Source organism: Crotalus tigris, unplaced genomic scaffold (genome assembly GCF_016545835.1).
Source record: "Crotalus tigris isolate CLP2741 ecotype Arizona unplaced genomic scaffold, ASM1654583v1 scf7180000019060.718356, whole genome shotgun sequence".
NCBI lineage: Eukaryota > Metazoa > Chordata > Lepidosauria > Squamata > Viperidae > Crotalus > Crotalus tigris.
In genome coordinates, this window is record NW_024097351.1 from 78,255 (window position 1) to 93,510 (window position 15,256).

General features: G+C 41.0%; 1 protein-coding gene across 3 annotated transcripts in view; it reads left to right on the plus strand.

Moving 5' to 3' along the window:
• The window catches only part of LOC120315024 (acylamino-acid-releasing enzyme-like), a 30,257-nt gene extending 16,072 nt beyond the window's left edge, over positions 1–14,185 (plus strand). The window contains exons 10-22 of one of the 3 annotated variants that reach the window (XM_039358685.1): positions 1,081–1,202; positions 1,927–1,987; positions 2,229–2,323; positions 2,884–2,935; positions 3,353–3,441; positions 3,929–4,079; positions 5,849–5,938; positions 6,338–6,418; positions 8,805–8,893; positions 9,535–9,728; positions 9,979–10,081; positions 10,986–11,092; positions 13,555–14,185. In XM_039358685.1, coding sequence (XP_039214619.1) covers positions 1,081–1,202; positions 1,927–1,987; positions 2,229–2,323; positions 2,884–2,935; positions 3,353–3,441; positions 3,929–4,079; positions 5,849–5,938; positions 6,338–6,418; positions 8,805–8,893; positions 9,535–9,728; positions 9,979–10,081; positions 10,986–11,092; positions 13,555–13,669 — 1,349 coding nt within the window. In that variant the 3' untranslated portion in view covers positions 13,670–14,185. The remainder of the gene's footprint in view (positions 1–1,080; positions 1,203–1,926; positions 1,988–2,228; positions 2,324–2,883; positions 2,936–3,352; positions 3,442–3,928; positions 4,080–5,848; positions 5,939–6,337; positions 6,419–8,804; positions 8,894–9,534; positions 9,729–9,978; positions 10,082–10,985; positions 11,093–13,554) is intronic. The other 2 variants (XM_039358686.1, XM_039358687.1) reach the window with 2 other exon arrangements.
• The last annotated feature ends 1,071 nt before the right edge of the window (positions 14,186–15,256 follow it).

Here is a 15,256-nt window from a genome sequence, read left to right on the forward strand (position 1 = left end):
TTTGTTTTTTCTTGAGGCATCATTCCTGGATATTAGATTTCTGGTCTTTATATGTATCCTTTATAATCCAATATATTCCAAAGTATAGGTTCAATTCTGAGAGCAATATTTTATAGTAATCCTTTATCTCAAGTATCCCAAAAATTGTCAATCAGGCAAGGTTGTAATCCACAATATTCAAAGTGTTCAAAATGTTCAACCTCTCTAAAAACAGCTCAAAAATCTCTCCCAGCCAAGTGTAGTCCAAGGTTAAGTTTTTCTTTCTCTCCCATTAGCTCTTGAAGTTAAAAGTCCAAGTTCAGTAGGTATTTATAATCCAAGAAGGTCAGGATGATAAGTATGCCAAAATATTTTCCTTTATTGCCAGCTGTTCTCACAGGGTAGAAATCACCAAGCAAAGCAAATTATAGTGCTATACACAAACCCACCACTAGATGTCATTCAAAGTCCATTTTCCACTCTTAAAACAAAGGATTGATTTCTTATATTTCACCTCAATGTGTTTTTTTAAAGAGAAAATCTTAACAGTAATCTCAGTTCTCAAATTTATTGAAACTGTAACTTTATGTTACTTCCACTTCAGTATTATATGTTTTGTCCCCCATAAAATTAAAACACTGCTTCCATTTACATTTGGAGGTTTTAAGCTTCTTGGGAGCCTTTCCCAGGAAATTCAATTGTAAAATAGTAAAGGAAGGATCAATATTCTCAGCCAGTTCCATACATGCTGTTTATGATGTATTAAGTAGTGCTTTTTTCCTTTTTGGTTGTCAGCAGCTATGTAGCCGGTCTTTCCCCTGCCAGTTTGAGGGTTTTCTTTGGATTGAACGGAAAGACTGCTGTCTTTCCCTGATTGACAAGCCACCCCTTCTGTTCATCGCCTCTTCGAGGCAATTTTAGGCCCTTTTTAGGGCCCCCAGCAGGGCAAAATTGGGCGCGGAAGGCAGAGCCATGACTTCTTGTGTCCCATCCCACCACGACGCAAACCGGAAATCTCTAAATAACTTTTCTTATTGTCACATATGTAGTTGCCCTAAGACACAGCTCCATCCTCAACTTTGCACCCCATTCTGATTGCAGAACTATTGACTTCAGATGATCAGTCAGTCTCTTCTCCCCGGCTCAGCCCTGACCAAACTCACCTGCTCTACTTGGAGGGACCAGTATTTGGGCCTCATCGCCATTGCTTGAAGCTACAGTTGGTGAGTGCCTGAAAATACGTTACCTGTTCTTGTCAATTAACTCAACAAGTGAAAGGAACATCATTCATCCTTTCCTTTCCAAAATTCATTTCCCTCAAAAATAATAATCATGCCCTTGCATGCTATTTCCACTCCTAAACTCTCAGCGCTTCCATCTCATCTCTCAAAGATGGGAAAAGATGGGTTTTTCAGTGGCCCAAATAATGGTTTATTCTCAAAAGATTTTTTAATAAGCCACAACTAATTTCAAACATCCCAACTAAGCCATAAAGTACAGTTTACAAGGCTGGGTTGGCTCGGTACACTAAGCCAAACCCATCACATTGCTTGGCATGATGTATGACTTTATCATAAAAAACTCCCAATATTTTCAGTCAGAAGCAGTGGTGCTCTGTGAACTAGAAATTATATGAAATATGAGGCCTAGCATATTTGAAAGACTGATTTCCTAGAAGGATGTCATTGATCAGTAACAGTTAGAAAAGTAAATTATGATATCTTAGCCAGCTGGTATAGAACATTTTCAGTCACTTGAAATTGCTAGGCAACTTTAATTGTACTCCAGTTTGGAATGAAAAGCAGGCTGAAAAATATAAGGGCACATAAAATCAATATCTCTTGTTCTTGTATCTACAGAATGTCATCCCTGATTATCATTATAAAATTAATACTGCAATCTAAGAGTCAGGAAAATTTTCAATGTGCAATCTTCTCTCCTGCTTAGCTCAACTGGCAAACAAAGTCCTCACATACAGTAGTGGACATAGTCAGAACTGCCATAGCTGGTAAGTCCCCATTTCAGAGAATATATATTCCAAATTTGAATAACCTTTTGTGATTACCCTCCATTTTGGTTACATATCTCCATTTTATGTATTATCTTATTGTCATATGGACTCACATGGGCAGTTATGGGTTGTTTTTAAAGTCTGAAAAAGAAGAATATTTTAGTGAACGCTAGAATTTTCCTTAAACTGTATCTCTGGGATGAAATATCTTAACAAACTCTTCATTTTTTCTTTAAAGGTTTTTATGGGATTTACTCAGGAGCATTGTCCATGCATTGCTGGGCCTCTGATAATCAAAGAATTTTACTTAGCACTCCTCAGAGGAGTAGAAAGGTAGGTGGATGCCAGCAGAAAATACCTTGTATCTGTTCCCACCCAGCACTACCCTGCAGAAAAGCCAAACAGAAAGAAGTGATAAGAGAACGAAATTTATGTGATGAACAATTGGTTTACAGCAGATGTCTTAATGTATACATTCTGACTTAGGGGCTTGGACCAACATAACTCTCAAGAAGTAGATCAGAAGGATAATTAATATTTTCTAGCTCAACAAAAAGTTGAATCTGGATTTCCTATAACTTATTAGACATTATAGCTACTGTTTTACAAGAAACTACAGAAATATGCAATCCATTATTTTCATCTAAGATGATGAGTCCTGTGGATTACAAATACGGTACTCTTAGAAGAAAACTTCTGTCTGTTGAAATTAAAGATGAAGTTAAGACTGAGAGATTAGTGCTCAATATAAATTTTATTAAATCTTGGGAGAAACCATCAGCCTTGTAATTTATGTTGAGAGAGAATGTGAGAAAAGTGTTTTTCACTGGTAAAATCATCCACACATTAAACAACTAAGTCCACAGGGATAATCTTTTTACCATCTTTTGCAGGAAGTGTTAGTTGTGGATACCAAATCAGGAAGTGTGAAATCTATTACATCAGGTACAATATAATCTTGGATTTTGTGTGTTTTTATGTATGTGTGTGTGTGTATGTATGAGCAAACATGCTCATCTCAAAGGAGGGCAAATTTTTGTTGCCTTGTGCTAACTCCTGATTAAAATCTAAATTTCAGTGAAGCCAACAGTTCCTTTACCCTTGATACCTTTTTCTTTTTAAAAGCTTCATACCATTTTTCTATATAGATCTTAATGCCATACTGGGATTAGAATACATGTCCAACAGATTTTTTTTTCATTTGTTTCTAAAGAAACAAACATCAAGTATTTTCCTCCAGAATCAGATTCCTCTCCCACTTCCCTTCCCACAATGGTCTTTGAATTGGAATTTTCATGCATTGGGTCATGAATCAAGATAATTAAGATAAATCTGAAATAATATCCTTGATATTTTGCCTAGGCACCTTAGAAGGTAGCTGGACTCTACTAGGAGTTCAGCAAGATCTGCTAGTGGTGAGCTGTTCATCTCCCAATTGCCCTCCAAGTCTGGTAAGAAATTTCCTGTGCAGGTCAAGATAAGGGTTGCCTTGAGCTTCCATTTTCCCATTACCCTTTTTTCCATGGAACCATGACAATTCAGAGACTTTGGTAAGCTATCATCATTACTATACTTTTTTCCACATACTGTACTTGCATGAGATATTTTTGGTTGTCTTCTTTTTTAAATAATCTTTAGAAGACTTCGACTAATCCTCCTTCCCTTAAAGAAAATCAGTTTGGACATTCATATGTTTACATTATGTATATCAACATACAGTCAAATGAATTCTTAGTCCAAGCTCGGGGGCCCTAAAAAAAATCTGTTCTCAAAATGGAAGTCTGTAACAGACATAATTTGCAATAAGAATATACATTCTGACAAAAATGAGGACAAAACTAATTCCCATCCGGCCACATATAATGCTAAGAGGTTGTGTGACACCATACCATTCAAGGTCAGTGCTTCTAGTAACAGCCTATTATATCTGCTTTGTAGAAGGTGGGTGTGCTCCCACCTGCAGGGAGTGAGCTGGAACTACAGTGGATCAGTGTGGAGGAATCTTCGGTACTACCTGACATGGAATGGAAAATCCTCACAGTGGATCCTGCTATGTCTGAGAAGGGCAGCCCATACAGTAAGGAAGCAGGTCCACAGAGCTTCCTCCTAGACTTATGACTATCTCACTTGCTTTGCTAGTTGGCTGGAATTTATTGTGGGCTTTGCATTTAGTGCTCCTAGAAGATGGAGCTAGACTTGGTTCCTGGACATAGTAAAGAGTACAACTAGATTTATAGGGATGATTAACGGTTACGGACAGCTGTGCACAGTGGTGGGATTCAAATACCTGAACAACCGGTTCTATTATGTGATGCAGGCCTGGGCTCTGATGTCTAGAACGAACTTACAGAAGTGGCATCATGCACTTCCGGTGGGCTGTTCTAGGCCTGGGAGACCACCTCCCGGGCCGTTCTAGGCCTAGGAGGCCTCTGAGGCCTAGACTGGACTTCCAGAAGCCAGCCGGTTCTCCAAATTCAGATAAATTTAGCTACCAGTTCTCCTGAACTGGTGCGAACCGGCTGAATCCCACCACTGGCTGTGCAGAAGGGTAACATATTTTAGCCAAACTTTAATCTGCTTTTGGCATAAAGATGAGACTCATTGTTCTCGAGCGCTGGAAGAATCCAAATCAGAATAAAGAGGGTAAAAAAGTAAGTGTTGCATGCATCTAGATTCTCAGCCCCTTGTACTGCTCTCATTTCATTTCCTAACTTAAGGACAGGAGAAGAAATTCCATAGAATCCTGTTGTGTGCTATATAAAATAGAGAAGCTGTAAGGCACGGGTTTCAAACTTGCCACACCACGTGACGTGTTGTGATGTATCGCAACTCTTTTTGCATTGCCGGCAGTTGGGTGGGCGCAGCTTCGATATGATGAAACCGGCCCGTGGGCTGGCAGTTTGATACCTCTGCAGTCTAAAGCATTAATAATTGGTTTGTAACAAACTGAATTTCTTTGGTAAATCATTTGGAATCGAGCTAGCTGGATGGCAACATTTAGCCAACCTTAGCTAATCTCAAAAAGCTAAGTAAGATTGACTTCTTCTTTGGATAGGAGGCCATCAGGAAATTCCAGAGCTCTTGCAAGATTGGAAAATCAAAACAATATTCTGGAGTTTTCTTCTTGTATTCATACACTTTGCTTTCAGTGCTAGGTGTTGGTATTTCTGGTATTTCATGCTCATGTATTTCAGCTGGTATTTAGCTGAGAATCCATAGAAAGAGTCCCCCCCCCCTTTATTTTGATCTGTATTATGGTCGGAAAGCCATTTTTAATACCACTACATATTCAGAGGACTTTTGATGTAAAGCATCATACTCTGGGATTTCTGCAAATAGGCGACAGTGCTGGTCAAAACAAATTAGGTAGAGTCATATCTGGTTTAATACTCAAATGAGAGACTTTCCGGAGACCAAAAGGGTAGACCTGGGTCAAAAACAACCATTGTGGGAGAAAGGAATGACATTTCAGTTTTGCTTTCAAGAAAGTTACATAGACTTGTTCATGAAATTACCAGGATTCAAGCTTGACTCAGAAGAGACTTAACCTTGTTTAACCACAGAAAAAGTGCACCAGCCGCTTCAAGGCAAAGATTTGGCCATTGTTGAAGGAAACAGTTGTTTTAGGATATTTATTTGTGTTACATTTCTTTATCACAATTGGGATTTAGATTTTCTAGCCCCAAAGCAAAATGTCTTGATTCTTTATAATGTCGGAGTATGTCTTGTACTTGGGGTTGTGAACAGGAGGAACTGACAGTCAAAGCAAAGGAAGGATGTACTTAGAAGGCTGATTTCCTTTGGTCAGTGAGGTTTGAAAGGTAGCCTTCAAAAGCCCACTTTTGACCTTTCTTATAGCTGACCAGTCATTTGAAGCCATATTGCTGATTCCTCGAGGAAGCAAACAAGGAAAAGAGGCCCTTTCCCCCCTTATGGTTTCTCCACATGGTAAATCACATTCATTCTTCTCTTTGGCCTATTACTGTATATGTGCTAACAATTAGTCCTAGCTTTCTTCCTTCGTTTTCATTTTTTTTTCCAGGATATTATCAAAGCTGGTGAGGGGGTCTTTTGAGGCTCCTTGAAATTTAAAGGGGCAAAAGTTATTAGACAGAGCTGCAGTTTGCTGCTTTAATGAGTTGGGCCACATTTCCAAGAAAGTAAATGTATTTTGTTGATCAGGATTTCGAGCCTCTGGTTGTTCCTTTTTTTTTTTTTTTTTTGCCTTCAACGGTAGATTTCTGTTTTCTTATTAATGAAGAACATTCCGAATTCTCAGATCACTTTTCCAAAATTGGAAAAAAGGAGCACCAGTTCGTTTCTGTGTATCTGCCATTTTCTTTCCAGGGGGTCCACATTCGGTTTTTGATGCTTGCTGGCGTCCGACTATGGCAGGTCTCTGCCGGCTGGGTTTTGCTGTGCTTCTGGGTAAGGATTCCTGCATTTAATTTTCTTTGCCTTTCTAAGGTTTTATCCAAAGTGACATTGCATGCATTTTACTACAGGTGATCCTCAGTTAATGACCACTTGTTGGTGCTGAAAAAGTGATTCTTATAAGCAGTTCTCGGATTTCTGGCCATTGCAGCAACTGGCCCAGATTTCCAATCTCATCAGGTCCCGCAGTCATGAGATCATCATATGCGACCTCTGCAAGCTTCCAACAAGCAGTCAATGGGGAAACTGGCAGAAAGTTGGAAGTCATGGTCACATCAGGTCCTTGCTTAAAGACCCACAGTATCTTGCTTGATGTCGATGATGAGGGCACTGCCAGAACTGCCATTGCTAAAGGACACAGTCACATGATGTCACACTTTACAACTATGTTGCCCAACAATGGTAATTTCGGTCCCAATTGCCCTTGTTAAGTGAGGATTACCTGTATTTGTGAAATGATCCTGTGTGCAGTGCTTCAGATAATTAGATTTTACAAAGGTAGACTTTTCTTCAGAGGAATCTTGTGATTCCTTGAGCGGGTCTTTTCACTTCCTCATTCACTTTTTCTGTGAAATTACTTCTGCTAGTTTGAAGCAAATTACAAAAAAAAAAAAAAAAAGGGCAAAGCTACCAGGAAGAGTAGAAATTGGAAGAGAAATTCTTTACAGCACAAGGTCCAGAAGAAGAGGCTGCTACAAGAAAGTTATAAGTTATAACTTTCTTATAAGTTATAGAAAATCCTCTTTCTCTCTCTCTTTCCTCTCTCTTTCTTTCTTTTCCTCTCTCTTTCCTTCCTCTCTTTCCTCTCTCTCTTCTCTCTCTTTCCTCTTTCTCTTTCTCTCTTTCCTCCCTCTTTCTCTTTCTCTCTTTCCTCTCTTTCTCTTTCTCTCTTTTTCTCTTTCTCTCTTTCTTTCTTTCTCTTTCCTGTCTCTTCTCTCTCTCCCTCTTTCCTCTCTTTCCCTCTTTCCTCCTTTTCTCTTTCCTCTCCCGTTTCTCTTTCCTCTTTTTCTCTCTTTCTCTTTCTCTTTCCTCTCTCTCTTTCTCTCTTTTTCTCTGTTTCCTCCCTTTCTCTTTCTCTCTTTCCTCTCTCTTTTCCTCTGTTTCTCTCTCTTTCCTCTCTCTCTTTCTCTCTCTCTTCTTACAGCAGCATCGTCGGGGGTCCCCGCTGCCCCCGGCTCGGCCTCCGCTGCATCCTTAGCCTAACGGGCGGGGGGGAGCAGGACGGGAGGCAGTGGCTTCTTTCTCTTGAGAATGGGGGGGCTTGGAACACACAGGAGTTCCGCGCGCTGGGCAGCGGCCGCCTCTTTTTCCCTGAGCAAATTCGGGGCGGGCGGCGAGAGCGGGAGCGGCCACCTCTGCCAGTTGTGCGGCCTGGCACGTTTCTCCGCACGGCTGGAAGCTTCAGTCGGGCGCCATGCCTTGCCACCGTGCGGGCTCAGTCCAGTTGCCGGGAGCGGTGGCGAGTTGCGGAGGTCTGCAAGCCGCAGGCCCCCGGCAAGGTGAGACTGCGGGCGAGAGGCCGAAGTGGCCCGGGATGGGGAGGAGCCAAAGCTTCCTGGACACCCCGGCCGGAAGGGGCAACCTTTCTGCCCAGCCTGGCCGAGGGGCCTCCCGGGCTGCTCGAGAGGCGCCGCTGGGGCCTTCGGAAGAGCCGCCCAGCCACCCCTCAGCGCTCCCTCCCGCCGCTGCCCCCGCTGGCCTGCGCTGCGCTCTCCACTTCCCTGCGAACTGCACCCCCAATGCCCGGGGCAGGAACGCTGGAGCCTCAGAAGGCCCAGAGGCCACTGTGTTGTTGACAATTGCGAGCATCAGCGATTCTGTTGGTTCTGTTGTGGGTGTGAGGCAGAGGCGCTCCGGAGTGTTTATATGTGTGTGGGGGGAGCGTTTCAGGCTCAGCAGGCATGTAAACAACTCATTAGTTTGAAATCATGTCCATCGCTCCTGCTTGGTTGGCCCTTCTCTGTTTTGAAAGCAAGAAATGATTCCTGCAGAGTGAAAAGCAGGTTTTATCGTGAAAATCCACAATTCTATAGCTGAAGGCCCTGGCCGCGCTTCTCCCAGGGGGTGGGGCACCCGGGCGCAGGGCCAATCAGGAGCCCTGCAGGAGGTAAGTCCGCCTGAGCGAGAGAGAGAGAAGGGAAGCGAAAGTGCCTCTCTGTTTCTCTCTCTTTCTTCAAATGGCGGAGGAGGCCATGCGGAGGCAGATGCGGAGCGGTGTCTCGGTTCCTAAGACCATCGGAAATATGTGTTTTCCGATGGTCTTAGGCAACCCCTGTGAAAGGGTCGTGCGATCCCCCAAAGGGTCGCGACCCACAGGTTGAGAACTGCTGCTCTGGAGGCTGCCCTCCACTTACTCTTGCCCTTTGTTTTGTCTAAACAGTAAATTACAGAGGTTCCTTGGGTTTTGGCCAGGACAGCATTGATTCATTGATCTCCCGTGTTGGAGAACAAGATGTGGCAGACACTCAGGTCAGTCTCCTTTGTTTCTTCATTTTTTCCCCCATTCTGTGAAAGAAGCCTGGGGTTAGGCCAGGTTTAAGGCTAGAACTGAAGGTGAAATTATTGTGTAATATTTTGTCCTCCTTACAATGGTGGATAATCTGCCTTCTTTTTTGGGTTAGGAGTGCAAGCTATGATCACAGATATAGTGACTGCAAGGCAGGTCTATAATATAGAATGGTCCTGCCAGAGCAGGCCTCCTCTTTTTTCCATTCCTTTTGGCTTCTCTGCACAGTTGGATGAATTGGTCCTTGGCAGATTCATCCCAGCCAGTTTGATGCAGTGCTCAGGTCACAGGTATTGGAAGAGCAAATTCAGTATTTTGAGTAGTAGAGCATTACTGGCATAACATTCATAATGTTCCTGTTGTCTTTCAGCATCTCTTTGAAGAAGAAAAAATCTGTCTCTTGCATAAACAACAGATATTTGCTGAGCTTCCTAGGAAGAATGATTAAGAATCTTATACGTATAGCATGAGCATAACAAGCACAAGTTCAGTTTTGTGATCTGCATTGCACTCTGCTGCCCAAGAAACTGCTTACTGCACCAAGTCTAGTTGTGCAGCAGCCTCTGAGATACCACTTGCCATTTGCTTAATGTTCCTCTTACAGCTGGCAGTAGAAGCGGCACTGCAGATGGAGATCTATTTGGACCCAAATAGAATTGCCTTGTTGGGAGGCTCTCATGGTGGCTTTATCTGTTGCCATTTGATTGGCCAGTTTCCAGAGAGGTACAAAGCGTGTGCAGTCAGAAATTCCGTCACCAACATGGCCACTCTGCTGGGGACCTCTGACATTCCTGATTGGTAAGAAGCATGCCTCCTCAAGCCAGCCCAAGAGATTGGCCTTTTTGCCTCCCATCCATTTACAAACCTGGTTTATGCATATGTGGAGTCTTTTGCCAATTTCATTTGAGCATGTCTGTTACATAACTTCTCATCCTAATTCAGTCCCTATATAAATCTGTCTGATCCTCACTATTCAGGCACCACACATCCTCCTTTTTCCTTTCTGAGCCTTTAAACAAATGCCATTTCTCCAATTGCCTTTCCCCAGGCGATACGCTTCTTTAGGTCTGCCATATTCCTATGAGCGGATTCCTACAGAAAAAGATCTGTCTGCCATGCTGCTCTCCTCCCCCATTATTCATGCTGCAAAGGTAAGTACCAATACGTGGAGATGCTGATTTACTGCAGAATCGCTGCCTCTAGAAAATATCTTGGCAGATAGAGGGTGGAGGTTCCCTCTATTTCATGTCTAAAGCCTTATAATTAGATATAAAATATAAGCTCACAGTTGAGCGTAAGTCGTGCTCAGGCGTAGAATTTAGAACTGTGCTGCATTTCCAAGCAGAGTCCAGATGGGCATTTGTAGGAAATGTTTTAACATAGACTCAGGTTGATGGCCTAAATGTTCCGTTCCAAATTTTTTCATTTCACTTATTGATTCTGTGCCATTAAGTCAATGTCAACTATTAGCAACCATCTATTTTTATATCATATGGCTATACAGTGGTCAGAATGTTGTAAGCTGCCCCGAGAGGACTTAACTCTGAATAGTAGCTTATACATTTCAACAAATGCATGTTTTCTGACACCTCTGTGGAAAAGAAAGAGCAAAAGGACTATGCATGTCTATAAGCTTGTGTCTGTCACTACTGATGTGTGTGCCTTCTCAATCAACTAGAAGGCTGTTGTGAACCAACTTGTGAATAACAGGGTAAATTGCGTCATTAGCTTAATTTGAATAATTCACATAGAGCAGTGTTTCCCAAACTTGACAATTTTAAGGCATGTGGACTTCAACTCCCAGAATTCCACAGCCAGCGTTGCTGGCTGTGGAATTCTGGGAGTTGAAGTCCTCATGCCTTAAAATTGTCAAGTTTGGGAAAAATCTGACATAGAGGTATTCTGCCATTTAGAGCCCAACATTTACTTGTTTTACTATATTTTGCTTGAAAACAAATATGAATAAACTTGCTTGACTCAATATTACAAGCTATGTGGTGGGGGTTTTGGGGGTTGTTTTTTTTGCTGGTTACTTCTTGGTTTTTCCTTCTACAGGTACAAGCACCTCTGCTGCTGTGTGTTGGTGCAAAAGACCGGCGAGTGTCTCCTTACCAAGCTTTGGAATATTACCGTGTGTTGAAAGCTAGAGGAATCCCTGTGCAGTGAGTTCCCATTTAATTTATTGAGTCAAAGCAAAAGAATGTCTTCTTGACTTTTTTGTTTGGACACATTCCATGGCCATATATTGTGATTCCTGATTCCTGTACTGTAGTGGATTTGCCAGCAGAATGGAGGAACAAAATCAAATTTGAATACAAGTAATCCTCGCTTACTGACAGTAATTGGGATCCGGAATCAAAAACAAACAGTGCAAACAAACTTCTGTTCTTAACCAAACTGGACATCCAAATTAGATGAAGCAGAAGGCTAGCCTGTATGTAGGAATTGTGAATTCTGTAATAAGCAGCTGGTAACTAATACAGATCCCTTATCCTAAGTAGAAGAGATACACCAGTTTTGTATCAATTGCAATTTCTAGATAATGTTTGTGCAAGTGTTGCCACATGCAAAATTGTGACGTCGGAATCAAGACAAGATCTGATCTAGGCAAGAATAAGAATTGCAAAATCAGATCTGGCCATAGGTGGGCAAATGTGCTTCTCACCACAGCTATCCTCTGTAAATTCAGTGACAACATAGGATTAAGAAACACCTAAGATTTTGTGTTTTCACTTTTAGTACTGCCCTATGTAAAACAAGCCAAAACTTAATACTGTATCCAGTTTCTTCTTTCCAACAGCACTTCCCTCTTGTTTTCATTTAATTAGAAGGTGTATCATTCACCCAGGCCTTTCTGGAACATAGACATTGTTTATGCTTCTTGGTGTTGGATGGTAAACAACAATACATCTTAGAGGCATCAGTATGCCCTGGAAGTATTAGATCAGTGGTTCTCAACCTTTTTAATGCCACGACCCCCAACCGGTCGTAAGTCGAGGATTACTCAACTGGTCATAAGTTGAGGACTACTCAACTGGTGCAGCACCGTTTGCAGAATGGGACTTTTGGCGGGCTCAGTAGGGCAGAGACAGCCTGGACAATTCCTATTGGCTTTTGAAAGCCAATAGAATTAGACTCTATTCAAGAGAGTCTATTCTACTGGCTTTCAAAAGCCAATAGAATAAAAGGGAGTAGCACAGCTAAGGAAAAGGGGGGAAAATGGCGGACTGTGTTGTTTGGCGACCCCCGTGAAATGGCCGTTTGACCCCAAATGGGGTCCCGACCCACAGGTTGAGAACCACTGTATTAGATGGAATCCCACTCCAAGATTCCAGATGATCTCTCCACTAATTGTCTGTTGACATTGACTAGCATGGGAGACAAAATTGAATTCTGTGGGACATTACAAATAAATGGGCAAGGGGTCAACAGCATTCCTCCAGCATTAACCTCTGACTTAATACTTGAGGCCTAGTTCCAGACTCTCTAGAAGAATATCATGATCAATGGGATTAAATGTAGTGAGAAATCCAGGAGAAATATTAGGGTTTCCATCAGCATAAACTATCTACTAAGTCACTCAATATTATGTCTTGGCTGAAAGCATGGTTGAAAAGGGCCCTACTAATCAGCAACATTTCCATGCATATAGGCATATATAATCAGCAATATCTAGATGCGTGTTGTATAAATACATAAAGACCACAATTTTCTCAGTTTCTTTTCCCAGGGATGGAATGTTTGAATTACATTACACAGATCAATAATAATAAGAGTCAAGGCAAGGGTTTCTTCAGTTGAAGTATTAGACACAGGGAACATAACCCATTTATGTGGTGACATTGATTCCCTCCCTTAATTAGGGGTTCAATCCTTTCCTGGATAATTTGATCAGCCATGAACAGCATTGATTTAATAATATTTATCTCTCAATTCTTTGTCCATATCCTCAAATTTACAAGCTAGGAAGACTGCAGAGTAGCAGGCACCATCAGAGATTATATTGTAAATTGATCCAACCAAATGCAAGTAGAACCAATGGAGTTTATACACAAAGAACACAAATGACAAGTTGCTGCAATCTGCTGCTATAGGCTTTTTTTTTTTAGAAAACAAGAACAGCAGGAAAATTATATGCCTAAGTGTCCAACTTCCTTGTGTGTGTTATTTATCAGATAATTTTATTACAATTAATTATGCTGACGAATCATACACAGGGATCCTTCAATATTTTTAAAATTAGATTGGTTTGCAATTTAAATTATTCAAATCGCAAACCAAATCAGATAGATGGAATAACAGCGAATGCTGAAGAGACAACCCCTTGTAAAAAGGCAGGGAACCTCTTTGGCAATGACAGATGACAGAGAAGTTGACAGTAAGAATAGATTGGCATAGCTTCTTTAAAAAATAAATGACATGTATTTATTTTAAAATGAGTGTACTGTCAGTACTGTATTGTCTTTACTGTCAGTCAAAGCAAAGAATTTTCCACAGTAGTTAAGGGATATTTTTAAAATATGCCAAAGAACTGTTAACGAAAAATTGCCTTGTAATAACAGTGATACTTATAACAAAGTATTTAAAGTATTTTGCAAAATACTTTACGGTATTTTTTTTACAGACTGATGTGGTATCCAGAAGAGAATCATGCCTTAAGTGGAGTAGTAGCTGAAGCAGATGTCTTTATGAACTGTGCCCAGTGGATCATACATCACCTTTCCAGAAAGGTAGATTGAAAGTCAACTGCCAACTAAATATGAAGACAACCAAGTTGCTGAGAAGCAAACGGTGTTTATGTATAAACGTGACAGGAGTTTCTTTTTCCGCACCTCAACATGTAATCAGATTGTGGGCATCTGAAAATTCTTCCCTGCTGATAATCCCTTCAGAATGTTTTTGAGGAATTCTGCTGATAATGTTACAAATATCTACTCAAATCCTAATTCTGATTGAAAAATGGATTTCTGATAACTGGCCTTGCAAAAAAGCCCTGCTATTTGATTGCTAACTGATATAATCAAGCAAGCCAACTTTTTATTTGAATAAATGGATATGCTGCCATAATCCAAAGGAAATTCTCCAATAAGGCTTCTCATTTGCAACTGAATACTTTTTAGTGGGTTTTATATGTGAGCAGGACTCGGCAGTAATGATATTTTGATGATTAATTAATGATTAATGGTATCCACCCAGAATTGCCTGAACCAAGAGATGAATGACAAATAAATTTAATAAACAAGCAAATAAATAAATACAAGACTTTTTATTCTTTCCCAGTTCTCTGATTAAATATTTGTTGCTTTTAGGAACTTCTGATGGAAAATGCCTACCATTTTCCTGTATCAACAAACATGGATATACTGCAAAAATATTTATGTTTACCATAGATATTAATGATAAATTCATTCACCAGTGATGGACTTTTATGAAGCTGTAATATCATCTCACACAAGAGATGAATCTTGGTGGGGTTGAGGAAAATAGGGGAAAGTTCTGAAGAAGACAGAAAGCAAGGTCCAAGTGTGATGTATGATTATGCTGACTCAATATTGGGAGTAAACAGAAGGGCAATGTTGAGGTGAGGAAGGATCCTAGAGGAAGCAGATGGACACTTGGCTGTCAGGATATAGCACAAAAACAGTATTTTTGTGGGTTGTATCTGATAATGAAACTTTATCCTTGATTTCAGCAGTTTTTGACACCGTCAACCGTATTTTTCTTTTGGTCCATCTTTGAGGAGAGTTGGGAGACCACTGATTGGCAGTAGTTCTCATTCTTGAAAGGTCCATTCTAGATGACGAATAGGAGGAATCTATAATCTTGACCACCTTCCAACCTTTAAACATGTCTGTATTTAAGTTAATGTTAAGAGGAAAAGAAAGCATCGGAAGCAAGAGGGATCTTGAGTATACCCAGGAGCAGCAGCTTAATTTACACTGAAAAAAATCTTCTTTCTTCTTATTCCTTTGGAAACAGACTTTCCTGTCCATTGGTAGGATAAAAGAGCACTCATCTGGTATCTCCAAATAGGGCTGGAATTTCCTTCTTTGAAATTGAGATGCCAGTGGAGAGTAGGATTGTTGTTTTGTTTTTGCTTTGTTGTTTGTTTTTTGAAGCAAAAAATATGAATTGACATGCTCAGGTCTGCTCATGATCTATCAGTCAGTAAATTCTTGAAACTGCATTTTTTCCTGGAGTTGCACAAGATCCAGGCACATATGGTTTAAGGCAGTGGTTCTCAACCTGTGGGTCGGGACCCCATTTAGGGTCGAACGACCATTTCACGAGGGTCGCCAAACAACGTAGTCCGCCATTTTTTTCCC